Source organism: Nyctereutes procyonoides, unplaced genomic scaffold, assembly GCF_905146905.1.
Source record: "Nyctereutes procyonoides isolate TBG_1078 unplaced genomic scaffold, NYPRO_anot_genome, whole genome shotgun sequence".
NCBI classification, from domain to species: Eukaryota; Metazoa; Chordata; class Mammalia; order Carnivora; family Canidae; genus Nyctereutes; species Nyctereutes procyonoides.
The window spans coordinates 41884081-41908083 of NW_026575042.1; the positions used below are offsets into that span (position 1 = coordinate 41884081).

The window sequence follows — 24003 nt, forward strand, 5'->3', positions numbered from 1 at the left end:
TTAAGTCATTCAAGGACGAGAAAAATCATTACTGGTAGGGAGTTTTCTATTTTAACCAGGCTATTTCTTAGGGTTGTTATGTTAGTGAACAGCCTTGAGAGATGAGATCACACTTCCCTTTGGAACAAAGTTACTGCTTCTTATAAAATGGCCAGTTCTCTAAGCTCAGTGTTGTATGCAGCCTCTGCCTGGGCTCCTCTGAGTCAACCCTGCAGAACATGAAGGCGAGGGGACCTACACCAACATGCTGCTCATGATGCTCATGCTGTTTACTGTACTGTGATAGAGTTCTTGGTCTCTGCTCTAGGTGTCTCATGTCTTCTGGCACAATCCATGAAAAAGTAACAAGGTAACTTCTTAGATTTAAATCTCAGACATGACAATTGTAATAGAAAACAGAGAGAAAAGAGGCATTCTGAAAACTGTATTGTGAAAACAACAGAATCTGTATATGAATATATAAAGCCATTCTTAAAAGTTTTAAGATTGTCCACTACCCTGTTTTAGCTATTTATCTTTATAGTATTCCTTTGTGAAGAACTAAGATCTTCATATTTAATAATAACCAGTCATAAATTAAGTTATTTAGTAAAAGCCCTGAGTTAAAGTTCTACTGGTGGTTTTCTGGTATCGTATACTTTTCTAAGAATTTTGAGTCCACTGGGCTTCATTATTTATGGTGTGAGACTGTATAGCTTCATGAACTGTCAAATCAAGACATTATTTTAAAAAGATAGGGGATCCCTGGGTGGTTCAGTGGTTTAGCGCCTGCCTTCAGCCCAGGGCATGGTCCTGGAGTCCCGGGATCGAGTCCCACATCGGGCTCCCTGCATGGAGCCTGCTTCTCCCTCTGCCTGTGTCTCTGCCTCTCTCTCTCATGAATAAATACGTAAAATCTTTAAAAAAATAAAAAAATAAAAAGATTATTGTTCATATACATAGATTGACACATATGCATATATTGACATATATGCATATAAAGCATATAAATTCAACAGCTTCCTAGGATTAAGATCTCATGTAAGTTTAGGCTTAGAGATAAAAAAAAATAAAAACTGTATACAAGTAAATTACTTGAAAAAATTCATTTGAGAAGAAAATCCAAGTCATGAATATGAAGAATTCCTAGTATAGCCAAAACAATTGAGGATTAAAGATGAAGATTCATCTCAAATATTAGACTGTTATTACAAAAACAGTAATGAGAGAGAAGTAAGATTCCTGCAAATAACAACTAACATTCTCTGAGCACTTCCTATCTGCCAGGTACTGTAACGAATAGTTAATATTTATTTACTATTTAATCCTCAACGCAATCCTGTGTGATAGGTACTATTATTATTTTCATCTTATAGGAAATCAAAACTCAGAGAAAATTATAAATAAATTAATATTTAGTAAGTGCTGGTACTTAAGTCTTTGAAATATCCCAGTAATCCTATGGAATATTATTATGAATATTTATGTAAAAGAGCAGTGAGGTTCTTAATAAATAAATTGCACAAATTTAAGTAGATGGCATATCTAGAATTCCAAATTCTTGCTGACCTCTCTCTCTCTCTCAAATCACTTCAAACAACCTTTCTAGAGTCCCACAGGTTATAGAAGAGGAACCCAGCTGTCACTCAGAACACCTGCTCCCTAGTTCTAGCATTCAGGGGAGTGTAACACCCTCATCAGGCACTTCATCTTTCTGAGCTACCTTTTCTTTATCTGTGGCAAGATAGATGGGTAGTGTAAAGTTATCCAAACTTTTCCAATCTTCATTTAATGTCTGGGATGGGTAACGCAAAGTTTTCCAAAGTCTGGGATGACTAGTGTAGTCTTCCAATCTAAAAGGATATGATGATGTCTAAGGACAGCTTATCTGGGGATATGTAGGTACATTTAGACAAATGTGTGTGACTTCTATTCTAGGTCATAGGTACATTTCTAATTCAGTAGACACAACTGACAGCACTGTGGTCACCGAATAAATAACCCTAATTTGTGCCTGACCCACCAACTAGCACCAGAAGACAAGAACCCACAAGGTGGTTTCCCTTAGGTGAGACAATCTGGCTGCCTTCTTCCCCACTCTCTTCATTCATTCTGACCAGCGGAGCCAGTGAAAATCCCATGTGTTATTCTGGAAGGAGCACAACCATTCTGTGAAGAGTTGGATCAGTTGGATTAGACTTATGTTCTCTGACCTCTTGCCTGGTGGAGGGACAACAGAAGCAACAGCAGCTGCATCTGAAAGGTCTCTGCATTGTCATGATTTCTCGGCCCATATAGTCAGTGACCCGGAGGACGAAGGGCCTTAGTGTCCGATAAGCATTTCTGGTATAATCGTCTGTGTCTTCAGTTACAACGTAAACCATCTGGTCCAGGTTGTTTTTAATATCATATCTATTATTAGTTTCAAAAGATGTCATCACTAAAAAATAAAATGAGAAAGCCACTTTAAATTAGAAGCAGTTAAAATGGGCACCAAGAAGTCTTTTAAAAGTATTTCTTAAGGGCTTAAAGCAAAATAGCTTTTTATTTTTATTTTTATTTTTTTTCAAAATAGCTTTTTAAAGTTTAAAGTGAAATATATCCAATTGATTTGGACACCAAAAAAAAAATACAAATGCCCAATAAATATTTAGTAATTTTGAAAATTTAAAACATCTTTTTAAGAGAAGGTCAGTATAAAATGATTTTAAAAACTTTTCCACATAAATGTAAAGACTGAAACTATATTCCTGGAATACCTGCATGCAGAAAACTTTAATTGTAAAACCATTTAAGTGAAATTATACATTTACCATCAATTAATCAGCTCATGAAATATACTGAAATGATTAGGGTCATTAACTAACTGCAAATACGAAAATATACCCAGGAAACTCTGAGGCTCTATGTGGTGGTCAAATGAATGTGTAGATATGACAGTAAAGTGAAGGTCAGTAATCTAGTGAGGATAAACTGAGATCAAGCATGTTTATTGCGATTTATTTTTACTTCCAAGGTAAGGGCACTGGACTAGAACGCAGCAGGTTTAGATTCTATTTCCTGCTCTACCACTGATTAGGTGACGGCGGTGTCCTTGGCTAATTCATTTAACCTCTTGGCTCCTCCTTTTCCTCTTCCAGGAAAGATGAATTGAATATCTTTCCTGGAAAGAATAAGGTGAGGGAAGTTGACCAGATAAAATGAACATCTTTTTCAAACCTAAGAACTTATGATACATAAATAGATAAAATCATACAAAATAATTCCCTTTATTACTTTCTTGAAGAAAGGGTGTAAAAGAAGATAGTCTTTTCTCTTTGAACCTTAAAAATCATCAACATAAATAAGGAACTAGATACTGGGTGATACAGATTTCTACCTGATTCAAACATTCGTGAACACGACAAAATTATACATACTTTCCAGAGGCTCGAAATGCTGAAAGACGTGTATGATGTCCAACTGTTGGGAGAGAACAAAGCAATTAGGAAAAACAGAAATAACGGAAGGAAATGAAATCAGTGTTAGAAAAGAAACGGATAAGATAGTTATGAAAATGTGCATCAACTGATACCAAAGTATCTTTCTGAAACCGAACAGAATAAAAAAAAAAATTATCAAGTGAAACTGGCCTATCTGTACCTGGTCAGCAGAGAACCTGGTCCAGATAGGGAAACCACTTTTCTTCCCTTCTACTTTAAAAGATAAAACAGTTGCCTGCTACATCAGAAAAGCATCTTCTTGCTACAGTAACGGCACCTAGAAGAAGCTGTGTTGACGCAGATTGTTTCTAGCTCAGGCCCTCCTCCCTGGTGTCACTGACATGTCACTCACAGACTGGAGTTGCTCAGAAGATGCTTTAACATGGACCAGCCACAGAGAAAGTTATTTTCTCAGTGGCTTATAGGAAGCAGGTCAGCCAGGGACCTCACACAGGAGCATTCAGTTCTCTATTATTTTCACAGGTGCCTGTGGAGGATGTTAACACACTGATTTCCATTTATTTGCACTACTAATGCCACTGCCCTCCCTAGGGGCATACTTCAAGGAGGAGAGGGTCCACAGGGCTGGAAGCCTGTGACTGGGATTAGGGCAAAGGGGAGGAAACAGTCTAGGATGCGATCTCTTGAGAAGGGATTTGGGAACACCACTACTTAAATTTCTACCTTAACTTCACTTAGGAATCACTCTAAAGACAGTGTGATGGGCTCATCACCTGATATATTTGAGAATATTCTAGCAGAAAAGAAATCTCTTTGAGGACAGAGAAATCATATTTCTATAATTTTAGATAATATAGATCATTCCCAATCCCTGAGCCCAGAATATTGCCTGAAATGTCATATTTCACCAGATATTCATTGAATACATTAACTAATAAAAAATACATGAATGTGGTATTAAAGAAAGTGAAAAATAACTAGACATAAATGTTTGGTGGTATAATTGATTACAGGATGGTATGGAGAGGATACAATCCTTCCTTTATTAAAAACTTTTTCTTGTATGAAAACACAGTCAGGTGAGGGGGTCTCAACAGGTCTTATACCAAAACTGGTCACTAAGGTGGCTAATGAAAATTATGGGTAATGAGAAAAAGGGGAGGGCTAAGGCACTCATTGATTCACTCATGGTCTTTTTGTTCTGTTGCATGTTTTTCTTGGTGTTAAAACTCTTTACTTCTATGCAAATGACACCTCAAATAGCATCTTTGATAGTTTTTCCTCTGTTCCTGTTTTTTAAACCACTTCCTACAGGACATCTTGTGTACCTTAAAATTCAACATACATCCTTTAGAAAACAGTACTGATCCCGCCAAATACATGGCTGTACTGCTCATTTCCCCTTCACATTTCTGAAATCAGGAGGACCACCACTCCTACAGTCTCACAAACTGTACCTCGGTCATCACTGACCCATCACCTTCATCCACTCTGTCCAGCTTTGTAGCTCTTCTGGTCAGGTCCCCAGTCATACTTCATAAGAAAATCATTTGGATTTGTGTGGAGTACCTGGGTTAAATATTCCAGACCAGGAGGGCAGTTTGGCATATGACCAGGCGCTGGCATCCATGTTACTGGAACAGGCTGATTTGGCATAGGATATTTGCCAGGCTGGTACTGGATAGGATGGGTACCACCAGCTGGCTGGTACAAGGGGAAGTTATGGGGCTGAGGTGGACTGTAGAGCCCCATAGGCAAGCTTCCTGCATGGCCTGCAGATGGAGGGATAGCTGGTCCAGGGGGTCCTGTATCCACAACAAATGAAAATGTTAGATACTACTAACACTATAACACGTTAGAAGTTAGAACGACCTAATTTTTTACATGGAAAAGATATGCATCATGCATTATCCACTTAATAAAACATGACTGGGACGCCTGGATGGCTCAGCGGTTGAGCGTCTGCCTTTGGCTTAGGGAATGATCCTGGAGTCCTGGAATCAAGTCCCATGCCAGGCTCCCGTGGCGAGCCTGCTTCTCTCTCTGCCTCTCTCTCTCTGTGTCTCTCATGAATAAATAAATAAAATCTTTGTATAAAAAAGAATACAACGATTCATTTTCTTAATGTGTACCATGTACCAACAATGTACTAAGGGGCTTTACATACTAACTCATTTAATCCTCTTAAACCTTGTAAGATAATTATTCCACACAGAAGTGTTGGAATAAGATTTGAAACATCAAGTAAGGGGATTCCTGGGTAGCTTGGCGGTTTGGCGCCTGCCTTTGGCCAGGGCCGTGATCCTGGAGACCCGGGATCGAGTCCTGCGTCGGGCTCCCTGCATGGAGCCTGCTTCTCCCTCTCCCTCTGCCTGTGTCTCTGCCTGTCTCTCTATCATGAATAAATAAATAAAATCTTCAAAAAAAAAAAAAAAAAGAAACATCAAGTAACATGTTGGCCTCTCTCTGTATTAGGTGCCTCCTTTGGAGATAATAATAATATGTCTACTTCCACTAGGTTATAGTGGGATGACCACAAGACCTAGCACATAATTAGCAGTGCACATCTATGCTATTATATTTATTGTTATGACTGTCTAAGGTCACAAATACAGTAACCTCGGGGGGGGGTGGTTTTAAAGATGGCTATATCATTCCAGAACAGTTTCATCACGCCAGAAAGAAAGCACATACCCATCAGCAGTCCTTCCCTAGCTTCTGCCCCAGGCCCTGGAAACCACTACCACTACAGATTTGCCTAACCTATATGATATCATATAAATGAAGTCATGCAACATACAGACATCCTGTCTGGTTTCTTTCACTTAGAATAATGTTTTCAAGGTTTGCCCATTATAGCACAGGCTAGTAGTACTTCATTCCTTTCTGTGGCCTGGCAATGCTACATTGCATGGACATTATCACATCGTTTCCACTTTTTGGCTACTATAAAGAACACTGCTGTGAAGTGAGCCTGTGAGTTTTGATGTGAACATAAGTTTTCAATTCTCAAGTATATACCTAGGAGTGGAATTAGCCTTAACTTTTTGAGGAAATGCCAAACTGTTTTCTAAAGTGGATTCACTGTTTTATACTCCCTACTGCTGAACTCATTTATTAGCGCCGTGTGTGTATATGGGTGTATTCCTTAGGATTTTTTTACGTATCTGCATATAGAGATAGTTTTGCTTTTTCCTTTCCAATCTGGATGACTTTTATTATCTTTCTTTGCCAAACTGCCCTGGCTAAAACTTCTAGTACAATGTTGAATAGAAGTAGAATGAAGAGATATCCTGTCTTGCTCTTGACTTTGGGGAGGGGGGGAGAGGATGCTTTCAGCTTTTGCTATTAAGCATGATGTTAACTAAGTTGTGGGTTTTTCATTGATGCCTTTAATTAGATTGAGGCAGTTCCCTCCTATTCCTAGTTTGTGGAATGTTTTCATCATGCAGGAGGTTTCTCATTATTTTGTCAAATGCTTTTTCTCTATTGATATAATATGATTTTTGTCCTATGTTCCATTTACATGGTACATACATTGACTGATTTTCATGTGATAAACCGACCTCGCATACTCAAGATAAACTGCATTTGGTCATAGCATATAATCCTTATTATATATTGCTGGATTTTATTACTACATTACTAGTATTTTGTGCTGTCATTTTTGGGTTCATATATTTTGAAGCACTGTTTTTTAGATATATATATATAAATGTTATATCTTCTTGATGGATTGACACTCCTAATATTGTAAAAAGTTCTTTATCTCTAATAACAATTTTTGTCTTAAGGAATATTTTGTCTAAGTATAGCTGTTTCATTAATTATCAATAATTAAGTTTGAGAAACATTGTTCTAATACAGTGTTTTACAATCTGTATGTATATTAGTGGCTGTGAAATCAATTTAATGATTCACAACTACAATTTTTTAAAATAAAATTTAGTACACTAGAAAAAATAAAATAGAAAAAAAATCAAAGTGTATTGCCCATACATTGTATACTCACTGTATTAAGAATTGCTTGGTGAAATTTTATATGTAGCATATATATACCAAATATATAAAAATAGTTATATATAAATAAAAACATATATGTATTGTTTACTGTGGGTCATAGTAGATTGTCATCAAGAATGTTTGAGGGGGACAGCCCTGGTGGCTCAGTGGTTTAGCGCCGCTTTCAGCCCAGGGTGTGATCCTGGAGACCCAGGATTGAGTCCCACGTCAGGCTCCCTATACGGAACCTGCTTCTTCCTCTACCTGTGTCTCTGCCTCTCTCTCTCTCTCTCTCAATCTCTCTTTCTCTCTGTGTGTCTCTAAAAAATAAAATAAAATAAAATAAAATAAAAATAAATAAATATGAGAAAAAAAAGAATGTTTGAGGGGGCTCCTGGCTGTCTTGGTCAGCAGAGCGTGTGGCTCTTGATCTTGGAGTTATGAGTTTGAGCCCCACACTGGGTGTAGAGATTTCTCAAAAAAAAAAAAAAAGAAACTTTTTAAAAAGAATGTTTAAAAACCAGTGATTTAAAGACCCTTTTGTTTAACCAATGTAAAGAAAGAAAGGATTCTATTGAAAAGATGGAGATATGTTGCAAAACTGTGAAGTATAATCATATGGGAGTTTGTTTTCATCATGGTTGGGAAAAGTTTTGTGGATCTGTTCCTTGAACAGAAAAAAAAAAACAAATTTTACCTAAATATAGGCAAAATTGAGCTTCTCTCTGAAAATTGCTCTGTTTTTAAAATTACTGTTTATGATGTATGTGCATATATCTATGTTTTCTTATATATCTGCTCAAAAATTATTGGGATGTTGGTCCAGAAGATAGCAAGGAGTGTTAGAAGCTAAGATTCACCTCATGTCTAAGTAAGTGTGCTAAATGGAACAAGACTGGGATAGTTGAATTTTGGGCTGTGATGTTGAAACTCCACAAATGACATCATATTTTCCAAAGTAACCCAGGCTCTGGGCACTGAAGGTCTATAGACTGGGGAATCTGGTATCTTTTTTGTAATCAAAAAGCAATGCCATAGCTGTGTAGAGCAAGGAGTGATATTTCCTGAAAAATGTGAATGGTCCACTGGTAGCTTTTTTTTTTTAAGATTTATTAATTTATTTGAGAAAGAGAGCACAGTGGGGAGAGGCAGTGGAGAGGGAGAGAGAGAATCTCAAGCAGATTCCCTACTGAGCGAGGAACCCAGCCTGGGGCTCGATCCCACAACCTTGAGCTCATGACCTGAGCCGAAATCAAGAGTCAGACACCCAACCAACTGAGACACCTTGGTACCCCTGGTAGCTATTCTTTGAAAAGACCACTCCTGCAAAATGAAAAAGATTTGAGAGAGTGGGGTAAGGTGGAGACTGTGCTCTCTCTCAGCGAACCCAAAGAACTGGGTCCTGGACACCATACATTCCAGGAGGGAACTCCTAGTAGAAGAAGCTATGTTTACTATTAAAAAAAAGATAATAGTTAATATTTACTGAGCTCTTATTATGCTTCAGGCACTGTTCTAACTACTTTACATGTATTAAATCTTGTAATCTTAGCATCAACCTGTAGTAGAGACTATTAGTATCCTTTACAGAGGAAGAAACTGAGGCATAAAGTGGCTAAGTAATTTGCTAAAGAATCAATAGTGTCAATATGTGACAGAGGCAGAATTAAAACTCAAACATTCTGATGGCAGAGGGACCCTTAATTAAATTATGCTAATATTCCCTTTAGATCGGAGTCTAGGAAAAGGGTTAGGAACATCCAAAATAGGACTCTACGGGTGGCCTAGGAACTACAGACCAGAAAAGTAACTCTAGCTGATAGGTGTATTTTTAAGTCTTAAATTTTTCATGTGCACACACGCATGAGCACACACGCACACCTACAGGATGTCACAGTATAGGAAAAAAAGCTTAGCGGGCTGAAAGCTGGTTTCAGAATGAGTAAGGGGTGACCAGCATAGAGGCAAAGCAATGGTCTAGAGTCAGCCAATGTTGAGGAAACCGTCCACCACTAAGAAGGGACATTCCCTGAGTCTTCCAGAAGTGGTTTGGGATGAGAAATAAAGACAGTACTTCCTATAAGACAGTACTTCCTATAAGATTATGAATAAGGCAAATTGGACAGAGGATCAGATCCCGGTGATTTGGTCATTAAAGGGAAGAGTCGCTTTTGAAGCTCCTGAAGTCTGGGATACTCTGGTTACTTGTAAGAATCCCACTCATGAGCATCATGAATTGTGGAACTATTTCTTCTAATACTGTCTGACAAAAAAGCCATGAAATAAATCAAACATTCCTTTATTTGGGAAACGTTCCACAGGCCCATTTCAAGGATGAGCAGCTGTGCTTGCTGTGAGAAACAGAATGATGTAGAAAGACACGTCTATTTTGCTGATTTTAGGGGAGGATCTCTCTATCTCCTGGATCTGAATGCCTGTTTCCCTCCCCAAGTTAGGGAAGTTCTCTGCTATGATTTGTTCAAATATGCTTTCTGGTCCTCTGTCCCTTTAGGTGCCCTCTGGAACCCCAAGTAAACGTAGATTTTTCCTTCTGATGCTGTCATTTATTTCCCTTAACCTATCCTCATGGTATTTTAATTGTTTTTCTCTTTTTTCCTCAGCTTCCTTCCTTGCCATCAACTTGTCTTCCATGTAACTCACTCTTTCTTCCACCTCATTAACCCTCATCGTTAGGACCTCCAGTTTGGATTGCATCTCATTTAATTGATTTTTAATCTTGGCCTGATTAGATCTAAATTCTGCAGTCATGAAGTCTCTTGAGTCCTTTATGCTTTTTTCTAGAGCCACCAGTAGCTGTAGAATAGTGCTTCTGAATTGGCTTTCTGACAGTGAATTGTATTCCAAATTCTGTAACTCTCTGGCAGAGAGGACTGTTTCTGATTCTTTCTTTTGTGGTGAGTTCTTCTTTCTAGTCATTTTGCTCAGCGCAGACTGGCTAAAAACGAGTTGTACTTGTTTGAAGCACAAACTCTTCTCTCTGTACCATTCCAGCTGTTCTCTCTTTAAATCTCAGGTTGAATTCGTAGGTTTTCAGGATGGTTTGAAAGTTATCTAGGTAAGTTGGTGGGACCAGGTGGCTTGGGGACCCTACTCCTCCACCATCTTGCCTCCCCCCACCCGCCACCGACACGTCTGTTTTGGAGGACATTCAGTTCTGCCGAAAATACACAGATTAAAAAATTAAGTGAATGGTTATCATGAAACAAGTTAACTTGTGGGATCAGAGGTAGATTCATAGTGTGTGAAGAGATTAGAGAGGAGAGGTCTAACCTAGGCAGAGGAGGTACCCTATGATGTTAGTGCTGACATGTTAGACCCAGGCAACACCTCCACAACGGGCAAAGGTTTTACAAGGAGAGTCGGTACAAAATGAACAGGTGCACAAGGGAAGCTAAGTATTACAGGGGGCAAGACTCCATCTTAATCTGGAGATTAAGCAGATAGGCTTGAAAGGAAGGTGGAGAGGGAGTGAAGATTATGAAAGACCTATACTCTGCACAAAGAACCTAAAGTATACGCCAATAAAATAGAAAGTGAGGTAATTGGACTGACATTTAGAACCAATGGAAGAGGTTCAATTAGGCAGGAGGTGCTTGCAGGAGCGCAGATGGACAGCAAGTTAGTTTGTAATGTAAGGAGTAGAAGGTGGAGGAATAATAAGCAACACAGAAGAGACAATCCTGTCTCAGTAACAGGCTGGATATGAGGAAAGATTCTCAAGTTCTGATGTGGGTCCCTGCAGCCTCCAGAGGAGGGAAAGATTGGAGGGTATGTGTTCTGGAGCAAGATGCCAAAGTTGATTTGCAGACCAGTGAGTATGAGATCCAGGGTCCTTCCAGGGGAAGCGGCTTATAGGCAGTGGGAAATGCAAGTTCAGAGCACAGGAGATTGATATGGGTGAGGCTAAGGGATTCTTAAGTGGCTAAAGACACACAAATTACCAAGATCACTCAGGAGAGTGTGTAAAAGGTTGGGTGAATGGGAAAGGTGGAACAGGGAGACAAGGCAGGGCAGGGGAGTGGACCAACTCTGGGGAATACCAGCTTTGAAGGACAGGGGACATACCGGTCTTGATAGAGACTGAGAATCAGGAGAGACTAGAGGAAAAGTAATAGTAACTAGAAACAATGTCAAATTAAAGCTACATGACAAAACAAAACAAAACTCTAGTGTCTTTAGAACAAATGGAAGAAATTACAAGTTTCATTTTGTCATGAAGAATATATCCTTTAAGAACTGTGTTTAAGAGTAATCAAATTAGACTTCCTGGAAATCAGATATCCCTACCCTCTTTTTCAAAACCATTAAAAACAACGCAACTAAAAGTCGCATAAACTATCTTAATACTGTTTTATCACTTCAGTGAGTTGCTTAATTCTTATAATATTTTCACCATGTGATTTTATTTTATTTACTTATTATGATTTTATTTTATTTTATTTATTCATGAGAGACACAGAGAGAGACAGAGAGGCAGACACACAGGCAGAGGGAGAAGCAGGTTTCATGTAGGGAGCCCAACGTGGGACTCGATCCTGGGACTCCAGGATCACGCCCCGGACTGAAGGCAGGTGTTAAACCACTAAGTCACCCAGGGATCCCCACCACCATGTTATTTTAACATAAAAGTAACCTCATGTAATAAAATTTGAGGATCAACAAATTAGAAAATTATAATTTAGATTATGGGGCTATTCTGTATAGATTATGTTTCTAAGAAAAATTAAGTACATACTTATGTAATCAAAAGATTTGTTATATGTATTATTCACAGATGTTAAGAGAACAGGAGGAAAAACATGATCCAAGTATGTATGGTAAACATCATATTATATTCCCCTTTGAACTCTGCAATTGCCATTAAAGATTCTGACTGGTTCTGTAGGGAAGCAAAGCAAAACGGTTAATTTTGTATAACTGTAATATACTATATTTATTTAAATAAAGAACTGTGTTGTGGAGCATTGTCCTATCAATACTCGTGTGAAAAATACCGCTTTATGGAATTTGTATCTTCTCAGTTATTTTGCATATTATCATCCTTTTTCATTTCAATAAATTATATCATTTCCTTTCTTTAAATAGACTACATATAAAAATGTATTAACTATTCTTTTAAACATATTCGGGACAAAGTTATTTTCAGTGGGAATACATGTCCAGTACTATAATGCAAATAGAAATTAAATAATTGAATTTAAAGAAATTAATTAAAGCCGAATACTTTTATAGTATTTCAAGTTCCTTCCTGCGAATTGCAGGGCCTTATTTTGCATCAGTCATCATAAATAAGTACAGAGTTCAGCCACTAGGTGGCGGTCACAGTGAATTTTTGTTAATTAATTTCATAACTGAAAATTCAGTTCTATGCTCTGCACCATAATGTTTTCCAACTTATCTAGTCATTTGATTTGCATGATATATCTGATGCTCTGGCTAATTTTTTTATACAGAGAGGAATACACACTTTCCCAAACGAACAGTACATGACTTATAACCAATGTTACTTAGAAATGAGAGAGCCTTTGTTCTAAACGAATCTAGGTTCTTGGATATAGTGATCTATGAATATAAGTTAGATCATGTTGACAGTCAGTGAAGTAAATTTGGAGAAATGGTCAGATATAGTGTGATTATAATTTAGGACTGTCAAGACCTTGGATTTAGCAGGAGTTGAGCCAGTAAGGAGGGGTTATATCGGACCAGATATGCATACGTATGAGGGAAAGGTGAAAAGGAAGCCCTGCTGTTTTCAGAAAACACTGAGAAAGCAGAAGTTAACTGAGCCCCATGGTCTCTCTTTTTTTAAAGTACATAGTTACCAATGATTATTTTATTTAAATTCAATTAATATATAGTGTATTATTAGTTTCAGAGGTAGAATTTAATGATTAATCAGTTGCATACTGATTAATACTTACAATATTCAGTGCTCATTTCATCAAGTGCCCCCATTAATTAAATGCCCATCACCCAGTTAACCCAACCCCCCCCCCACCTCCTTTCCAGCAACCCTCAGTTTCCGATAGTTAAGGGTCTTTTATGGTTTGTCTCTCTCTATGATTTTACCTTATTTTATTTTTCCTTCTCTTCCCCTATGACCCTCTGTTTTGTTTTAAATTCCACATGAGTGGAATCATATAATTATCTTTCTCTGATAGACTTATTTCATTTAGCATAAGATAGCTGAGTAATATTCCACTATATATATTCCATATCTTCTTTACCCATTCATCTGTTAATGGACATCTCTATCCATATTTGGCTATTGTGGACACTGCTGCTATAAACATTGGGGTGCAGGTGCCCCTTCGGATCACTATATTGGCATCCTTTGGGTAAATACCTACAGATATTATGGGTAGGGCCAAAACCATTATCCTGTGGGTCCGGTTTCTTCTCTTCTTTCACAGACTAACTCAATGGTTTATACTTCTAAATGTACACTTAAATATACATTTAGAGAAACACTGCTATACTTTATCATTTTCTAAATCATTAAAATGTATTTGTATACAATCCTGATTATTTCCTTACTTACTTCAAAAGTAAGTACATTTCTAATTTTAAAAATATCACACATTGCCAATTACTTTCTAAAAAGACTACAATAACTCAAATACCCACTAACATGATGAGTATCTATTTCACTGAGTCACCACCAGAAGTGCATTCAGACTTATAAAATTATTTATATAATTCCTTAGTCAGCACTCAAGGCCATTCACCCTCATCTCTCTTGCATTTGTCCATTGCATGTCTCATACCAAACTTTCAAGACCTTGTGCTTTTGTACATATAGTTCTTTCTGCCAGAAAGAAGTCCTTTCTTCCTTTTCTTTGAATGAGAAACTCCTTATCAAGCCAGAAAAATCTGACTTCCTCAGTTACGTCTTCTGTTAATCCCTGCTAAAATCAGTTACTGTCATCTTGGCCTTAGAACATCTTCTTCATATTTTCATAACAGAGTAGAGAGATTGCCATCAGTGTTTTATACAAATTCCTTCCTCAGGTGCCTACAAATGTATTCTAATGGACATCCCGTAAACTACTTGGCACTTTGGAGGCATGATATACTTACATAAATATATAAGAATACTTATTTATTGAATCATTCAATTACTTAATTACATTTATTTATTTATTTATTTATTTATTTATTTATTTTTAAAGATTTATTTATTCATGACAGACAGAGAGAGAGAGAGAGGCAGAGACACAGAGTGAGAAGCAGGCTCCATGCAAGGGAGCCTGATGTGGGACTCGATCCCAGGTTTCCAGGATCACACCCCGGGCTGAAGGCGGTGCTAAACCGCTAAGCCACGGGGGCTGCCCTAATTACTTAATTACTTTTAAAAGCAATCTTAACTATTAGTATGGTTTTTTGGAGAGGTGAAAAGAATCTTTCTGGTTATTTAACCCACCTGGTACCAAATGGGAATTGTAGTCAGGAGGTGCATCAGGCCTTGGATCAGGAGACTTTACTTGATTCTCTACTTCATCTGTAGGTTGCTCAGGGGCTGTGGGGACCACACCTTCGGAGAGGTAGAGGGGACATGATTTACAATGGAAGTGAAAATGTGATAAGAGAATATGTTCATTTTTCTTATCAGTGAAAGTAAATAATATGAAATATACTCATATTTTTAAAAGACATATAATTCATTATGTAAATTACATATTAACCTGTAATAACCTGTATTAACCCAAACTGATGAATTTTCAGGCTGAATATAGATTTTTTTTAAAAAAATAAAGCAATTATTCATATTGTGCTCTGACCAAAGCAACACACTTTCATGCTAGTAGTTCAGCTCACTTCATGCTGATGCCTACCTACATGAACTCCCGACACATTAGCAAAAATTCTTTTCCTCACTACATAATATGGAGAATACAGTAATATATAGAGTGAATCTTATTTTTTCCCCAATCCTTTTTGGAAAATAACTGTGTTTTAATAAATTCAAAACATCACATGATAAATACGTAATGCCTTAAAACACAGCAGTGCCACACACAACTCAGTTAGAGGTGGTTTAATATACCTCTCCAGTGAAAGTGACCTTGGTCACTGCTGCAAGAGAGGGAGTGAACTCACTTTCCATGATGCTATCTTGTGCCCTTGTTGCAATCAGAGAAATGTCTGCCTGTATTCTCTACAAGGAAAAATTCTTATTCTCTTAACTGACTGGTTTTTATCTCATGAAATACACAAATCCCATAAATGTGGTATCTGTCTCCTTCCATGGTCTCCTGCATTTGCTTGAAAATGCAGGACCTGATTCTGAGCCTTTCTCTATATGGGCAGGCTGTCATCACAGGCTTGTTATTACTGCTTCTCTTTGCAGACTTAATTTCTTACTTTGTCCTTTACTTAATGTTCCCCACATACTTTAGAGATCTTTCAGTACATATGTGCCAATATAAATCCATTTAAATCCTTTTCTGTCAAAGATAGATAGAAATGCTCATATGTATATAAAAGATGTATTCTCCAAATGCTAAACAATAATAGAAAACTTCAAGGAAATAAATTCCAATTTTTAAGGAAAATATCACATAATCCACATTTGAGAATAAAGTATATTAAAATTTATTCATAAAATCTTACCTGACATTTTGAAGAACTCCACTTAGTCCTGAAAAATGAAACATTTATTTATTTATTTATTTATTTATTTATGATTTTATTTATTCACAAGAGACACAGAGAAAAGCAGAGACACAGGCAGAGGGAGAAGTAGGCTCCCTGTGGGGAGTCTGACATGGGACTTGATCCCAGGACCCAGGGATCATAACCTGACCCTAAGGCAGACACTCAACCACTGAGTCACCCAGGTGCCCCTGCTAGTTATCTTTTATTCATTCCTTCATTAATTCAACAAACACTTGCTGAGCACCTATATGTATCAGACACTGATATAGATATTGAAAATACAGTAGTAAACCAGAAAAACAGGTACCTATCATTCTGGAAAGCATATTTTAGTGCCATGAGATTAAAAACACATTAACAAATATTTAAGACTAAATCTAGATAGTATAGTTATAAAGAAAATGAAGTCAAAAGTTTAGGAAAAACATGGATGGGAATTGGAAGAGGTTCTGGGAAAGCCTCTCTCAGGAGGGAACCTTTGAGCTGTTTGAACTAGCAAGGAGGTATTACAGTACAAAGGTAGGAAGGGGGTTCTAGGAAAACAGGAAATTTCTGCAAAGGCCTTGAGATGGCGCTGGGCTTGGGGTGCTCAAGGGTGAGAAAGAGGTCAGGTGTGTCTGGGACACAAGGACTGAAGAGAACGGACGGAAGAGATAGAGAGAAGTCTGATCATACCTGAAGACTGAGGCAAAATGTTTGGGATTTGTCGTAATTGCAGTTGGGCAGTCTTTGGAGGACTTTAATCAGTGGAGTGATGAGAGCTGGTTTATACTTTCTCCCGAGGGGGCAAGAGTGGAAGCAGGCAGTGAGGATGGCATAGCAGCAGTAATCCAGGTGGGACTGATGCTGGCTTAGACTGGGGAGGTAACCCTGTGGAGGGTGACGTGTGGTCAGGAACAGAACCTACAGGAGCTGCTGATGGACAAAGGAAAAGAGACGAGTCAAGGATGAGTGTCACTTTTCAGGCCAGGGTACAGGTGTTGATGACAATGCCATTAACTGAAGTAGAGGGGAAGATGGTGGGGAAATGGTGGCGACCGGGGAGGTAGGGATCAAAAGTTCAAAATAGGCATGTTTTGCTTAAAAGAAGCCAAAAGAAGTTTATTTTATTTAAATGAACAGTATGTATATGTAAACATTATGAGAACAGCACAAGAGAAGTAAACTAGAGGTTGAGATGAGATTTGAAACAAGGGTTGGGGAGAACCCAATCCTTCTTCATGAACCCTTGGTTCATGAATTCATTCAAGATTGAAATAAGTGATTATCAGAGAAAGGAATTTTAGGATTTCTGAGTTCTGGATGATCACAATGTACCACATCAACAAAAGCTATGATTTACTGAATGCTTATCTAATGTCAGACAAAGGGTTGAATACTTTCCATATCTTATCTTTCATTAAATTACCTCTCTCATATATTAATGGCCCACCCTTCTAAAATCAAGTACTTCTAAATTTAAAGCTGCTTTTGGATTTTCTTTTTATCCTGTTTATCAGATTATGAAAGTGGGGGTTATTTGTGTAGTTTGAGCTGAGTAGAAAGTCACTAATATTGAGTATAGATGTCAAAGATCACCATATAAAACCATAGTCAATATGGATACTGAGTTGACTCAGTGAACACCACCATCACATAAGCCAGGATACAGATTTCCAGCTCAAATGACTGTCTTGCCAAGCATGGATCGGAATCCCAACAGTCTCCTACCATATTTACTCACTTCTGGAACTGGAGCTAGTTGCTCAAAGTCCTATGCGTCTTAAAAGCTAAAAACGTATTTTGGGGCACATCAAAATGTCAGACCGAATTACAGGCCAACCAAACTGGTACCAGGAATTGATCCTATTCCTTTAATGATGCTAATCTCTGGTGTTTAGAACTGAATCTTTTTAGAATCTTAAATCCTGGACACTCCTAGGAATATACCCTCAAGTGACTCTTGTACATGTATACAGAAGATATATACAAAAATGTTGACACACTGGTCATATTAAAAGAAACTAAAAACAGTCCTAATGTCCATCAGTGGTACATTGGACAAATAAATTCTGGTACATTCATATGATGTGAGTGTATACTTTCGTGAAAACCATAGTTTTAGAGTCATACACATCAAGAGAGATGAATCTCAAAATTACAACACTAAACAAAAACATAAAAGCAAATCCCTAGAGAACACATATATGATATCATTTAAGAATTCCAAAAGCAGGAAAATGAAACAGAAGATCTTTTTCAGATACATACATGAGGAAACTTTATAAAGTTAGGGAATAACACGAAATTCAGGAAAATGGTTACATGTGGAGATGCGGTGTGGGGCAAGTGTTTCATCATGGCCCACAGGGGCTTGAAGTTCCTCCTAATGTTCTGGTTCTAACAAGGTGCTTAGAACAGGGGCCATGGGTTCTTACTAGTCTTTAAAAGGTACCTATATTTAAATCTGCATATTTATGTGCCTGACGTGATTTCACAATAAAAAAGAACTTCTTGACAGTTATACATTGAGCATAACCTTCTAACTAAATATCTGTTGTCCCTTTCTACATTAATCCTAGGATTGAAAACAATGAAGAAACCATGAGGGAAACTAGTTAGAACATATTATTCGGTGCCTTAGTGAAAGGAAGTGAATTATCCATCCATGCATCCATCATCTATTCAACCATCTATAGTGGCAAATGGCAGAGTATAATGTAATGCAGATTTTAACAATTGCTGAATTTAGGTAAAGATAGAGATTTGAATATTTTTATGTTCAAGGCAAAGCTTGAAGAAAGAAATACAGAATTCCTTTTTTAAAAATGATTTTATTTATTTATTCATAAGAGACACACAGAGAGACAGGCAGAGACACAGGCAGAGGGAGAAGCAGGCTACTCCCAGGGAGCCCCATGTGGGACTCAATCCCCAAACTCCAGGATCAGGCCCTGAGCCGAAAGCAGAGCTCAACCACTGAGCCATCCAGGCATCCCAAAATGCAGAATGCTGTACCCTAAATATGAAGTAGTACCTCTGGGGTCCAGGCCTAAAAATCTGTATTTTTTAACACAGCCCCAAGTGATCCTTGTGTTCAGGCATGTTGGAGGTTTATTTTGTGTAAAGAAAAACAACAGTTCTCAACTATGCCAGGCAGAGTGTAGAATTCAAATCTGATTTGAGAGATTGAGTAACAATTTGAAAAATATACCAATCTCTAAATTAAAAAAATATATAAGTATTTTAAAAATCAACTAACATCAAAGTAAAATCTGATTGCCTCACAAGCTGCAGGTGTTCACAGGATTTATTCACCTCCCCTCTCCTTTGAGATGTAGTTTCCTTTCCTTTTTCACCCTAAACTCTCTTCCCTCTGTTATAAAATTGTACTGTATAGTTTTATCCAAAATATTACATAAGGTAGGATAATTTCCAGTTGGTACAAGCATGAATGTTGTAACTTAATCCTCTCTTAACATCCAGTAGATTGTTTTCAGATTTCCCAATCACTCAGCAAGGACAGAAAGTGCTGTAGGTTGAAAAGAGACAGTTCTGGCTTTATGACAGATGGAATTCAGATTAGAAAACTGAACTGCGTCTCCGTAACAAGTTAGGATGATATGGTTCCAAGAGCTCTTTTTAAAAAAAAAAAATATTTTTAATTTATTTTGATTTATTTATTTATTTTTTTTAGTTCCAAGAGCTCTTAATCCCAAAGGTCTTCTGCATTTTCAGGGTTTGGCCACATACAAAGGAATCTAAGCCAACTGGAACCTAATACAGAGGGAAAGGAAACATGGGCTGGATAGGACGAGGTTGGTGAAGCCATGGTTTGCTGCTTTGGAAGGCAGACTCCACAGCGCATAGGGCATCCTTTACATGGATATCCTTGCTGCATCCAACACTGCAGCTGTGCTGCATCTTGCTCTTCAATTCCACCTTTCTAAACTGGGAGCAAAGCTCAATAAAACCACAAGCTCTAGAGCCTCACCATGGACATTTGAAACTTCAATTGCAAAACTGAGAATAATGGTCAGTTTTGCAGTTGAGAATTTGCTGGACTGTGTCCTGGCCTCTGGGCCCGGGAGCCTTTGGATCTGTGATAATCTTGCAATTCCATGGAAGTCTTGGAGATCTGCATATGGAAACTAAAACCTTGGGCTCTGTTTCCAGTGCCTTCAAAAGCAAGAGGAGAGAAAAGAAAGCAGAAGTTCACTGTTTGTACAACTCCTCTGCTTCTTAGCAAGGGCAGGAAAAATAGCTAGTTCCTGCCAAGTCCTAGTCCATCTACCACAACTGGCCAGTTGGGTGTAGCATGTAACTGCTAGATGATATCCTTTGTACAAAAGGTAGGCTACTTGGAGGAGGGCAGACTTGGCGGCTGGTAAATCATGTATGCCAGCACACTTCAGGTAGTCTAAACAGTGGTTCACACAGACAGACAGATCCCAGGTATCCCTAATGGCTATGTGACATTGAGGGACTGCTCTGAAGTTGGGTTATCTGTTGTGTCATGGGCAGGACGAAAGCAGCACCCACCTCACTTAACTGATGTGAAGATTGACATGGTACATTCAATAGCACTTTATTTTTAAAAATATTTCATTAATTTATTTGAGAGAGAGAGAGAGAGAGCAAGAGAGAATGAGAGTGTGTGCAAGCAGGCAGAGGGAGAGGGGGAAGCAGGCTCCTTGCTGAGTGGGGAGCCCAATGCAGGGCTCGATCCCAGGATCCTAGAATCATGACCCAAGCCGAAGGCAGATGATTAACTGACTGAATCACCCAGATGCCCCTCAAATAGCACTTTTAAAATAGTGCCTGGCACATAGCAAATCCTCAGCAAACATATATTAATACTAAAATTTCACTAGGTAAAATAAACCAGCTGGTGAAGAGACCAAGAATAAGTGTCTGCCTTCAAATAAAAGAGCTGTTTGCCATTCAGCCATTTGACATACATTACTGAGCATCCCTAGAGAAGACTTTATCCTGGGTTTTTCAAGGTGCCACCAATAACTCCCTAATGTCTGCAACTCTGAGTATGGTTCTAGCAGGCATGATTTTACAAGCAGTGTTGGAAATGGGTTTCAAACTGGAAAGGACTAGAAGGAAAATGGAGGCATTGCTGGAGGGCTTTTTCCTATCTGTAGCCAAATGAAAGACAAATAAGTTGGAGTACATTTTATCTGCCTATAGGATTTGCTTTTAGTTTTTAGTAGGATAGTGACATTAATTGTATTATTCAGATGAATGGATTTATCCAGCAATGAACTTTAAAAACAGCAATTACAGTTAAAGACGTCTTCTAAAAATTACACTATTCACTACACCTCCAAGATACAAAAATTGAGGTTATTTTAAAAATTATTTTGCATTATGAAAAACTGAGTATTTGCATCTGTTTTGGAGTAGTACTTCATGACATATATTCAAACGAAACAATATATGTGTAAGTGATTAGAATATTACATTTGATTTACTCGAAAGCCTTGATGAAACTCTTAATAAATGTAAACGTTGGTATTTTTCAAGCACTCACACGTTATAAACCCTATGTCACAAGAATCCAGGCTGGTAAATACAAGTACTCAATTTCAGTTGTTACATGTAACTTAGTGCTGTTGTGTATGAAAGATTTTGTCTGGCCTTTGTCCCAGGCTCTGAGGAGAAACTTCTGAAGCCTTGGAGCTTCCTGAGTGATGGAAGTGTCTAATTAATTATGGCGGGCCCTTGGATCACACCTCAGTTTATGCTAAGGAGATGGGGGCTGATCATGCTGAAGAATCACCATGTGATTAAGAGGGTGATATTTGAGCCAGGTTACATTTTACTGATCTCCTGACCTCAAGGGAGACAGGGGGACTGGAGGTTTAGTTCAACCAGTTGGCCAATGATTCAAGTACCCATGCCGACATAATGAAACCCCAATAAAAACTCTGGCCACTGAGGCTTGAGAGTTTCTGGGTGGCAAACATATCAGTATGTTGGGAGGGGATGCATTCTGACTCCACAGGAAAAGAGGCGTGACAGTTTTCAAATGTGAAACCCTACCAGACGTCTCCCAATGGGTTTCTTTATTTGGCTGGTTGGTCCTGAGTTTTACCGTTCAAAATAAAACCTGCATTGTAAATGTAGCACTTAGAATTCTGTAAGTCATTCTTGCAAATAATCACACGTGAGAGGGTGATGACAACCCCCCCAATTTATAGCCAGTTGCTCAGAGGTGTGGGTGACCTGGGGACCCCTGAACTTAGGGCTGGTATCATAAATGGTGGCAGCCTTATTGGGGACTGTACCTTTAAACTTGTGGAGTTTGTGCTAACTCTGGGTGGTCAGTGTCAGTGAACTGTGCTGAGATTTTTGGAAAAGTTGCTAACCTATTACAAATAGAAGCATACACATATATATTTCTTTTTTTTTATAAAGATTTTATTTATTTATTCACGATAGAGAGAGGGAGGCAGGGACACAGGCAGAGGGAGAAGCAGGCTCCATGCAGGGAGCCCGTTGCAGGACTTGATCCCGGGACTCCAGGATCACGCCCCGGGCCAAGGGCAGGTGCCAAACCGCTGAGCCACCCAAGGATCCCCCACATATATATTTCTGATCACAAAAGTAAAACATTATAACCTGTAAAACATCAGTAAGTATAAAGAAATGAACATAACTCTTAAAGCCACCTTCCAAAAATAACTATTCTTAAAATGTTGGTAAATATCTTGTGTGTGTGCATGTCTGTATGCATGGGGGTTTTAAAAATAAATATCATTAAAAATACTGTGCACTAACAAATATAACTACCTTAACTTTTTCTGGTATTATGACTAATGCTATAAAATTTTCATTTACCTAAACATTGGTACAAACTTCTGATTACTCCCTTATAATTAAATAATTTAAGAAGGATCTGTGTTGTATAGGTGAATGTTTTTACAACTTAGGGAACATTCTGCCAAATTATTTTCTTTCTAGCAAGGCTCCTACAGTTTACACCCAAATCATGTGAGTGACCATCTTCATGTTAATAAAGCTTGCCAATTCACTAAGTGGAAAATTTCTTTTGTATTACCATGCCATTAAACAGAATTCTTAATTCAGTATTTAAAATAATGTGTTTCCTGAGACGCCTGGGTGGCTTGGTGGTTGAGCATCTGCCTTTGGCTGAGATCGTGATTCTAGGGTCCTGGGATGGAACCTGCATCAGACTCCCCGTGGGGAGCCTGCTTCTCTCTCTGCCTGTCTCTGCATCTCTCTGTGCATCTCTCATGAGTAAATAAACTACATTTAAAAAAAATTAAATAAAACGTTCTCCTTAGGAGCCAGATTACTTTTCTAAACTCCACTGAAAACTGCCTTCTGTATCCCTGCTGCCCTTTTTCTTCTAGCCCACCATCCTCACATTGCTTTCAAATTATCCAACTCTCCCACTATTATACCTTATAATATGAAAATATGCCCTCCTACCAAGCTCCCTTTCACCTTCTATTTTGTAAGGTTTTTAGAATATATGTATAATTTAGGAAAAAATTCTGAACCCAAAGAAAAAATTCATAATAGGTCACATGTTTCAGTTCTAGGTAAGATCCAGTAAACCTATATCAGCCTGTCTCTCCCATTGAATGCAATGAATTAACTGAGACAGAATGATGCGGCAGCTATTTGAAGACTGGAAATACCAAGCAAGAGCATGGGAGAAGAAGGCCAGAATTGGAAGTACCATAAACCAGAATCAGGTTTCTAATCTTTCTCTGGTATCCCCAGCCTGATACTTTTCAAGGCAGTCTGTAACGCAGAAGTAGCACCAGGTGCAGAGAGAGCTCCAGAAGAAGCTTGAACAAGGAGAAGGGGAATTCCTAAAGTTCAGAAAGAGGTAGAAACTTTCACAACACATTTTTTTCTTTTTCTCCGCTTTCTTATG

At 38.2% G+C, this 24003-nt stretch overlaps 1 protein-coding gene across 6 annotated transcripts in view; it reads right to left on the minus strand.

Annotated features, from left to right (window-relative positions):
* Positions 1 to 24003, minus strand: part of PLSCR4 (phospholipid scramblase 4) — a 40035-nt gene that overhangs the window by 2798 nt on the left and 13234 nt on the right. For 3 of the 6 annotated variants that reach the window (XM_055321363.1, XM_055321362.1, XM_055321365.1), the window contains exons 2-7: positions 16779 to 17018; positions 16059 to 16086; positions 14869 to 14979; positions 4992 to 5227; positions 3399 to 3441; positions 2193 to 2419 (exon numbers count right to left, since the gene is read on the minus strand). In XM_055321363.1, the coding sequence (XP_055177338.1) occupies positions 2193 to 2419; positions 3399 to 3441; positions 4992 to 5227; positions 14869 to 14979; positions 16059 to 16065 (624 nt within the window). In that variant the 5' untranslated portion in view covers positions 16066 to 16086; positions 16779 to 17018. The remainder of the gene's footprint in view (positions 1 to 2192; positions 2420 to 3398; positions 3442 to 4991; positions 5228 to 14868; positions 14980 to 16058; positions 16087 to 16778; positions 17019 to 24003) is intronic. The other 3 variants (XM_055321364.1, XM_055321366.1, XM_055321367.1) reach the window with 2 other exon arrangements.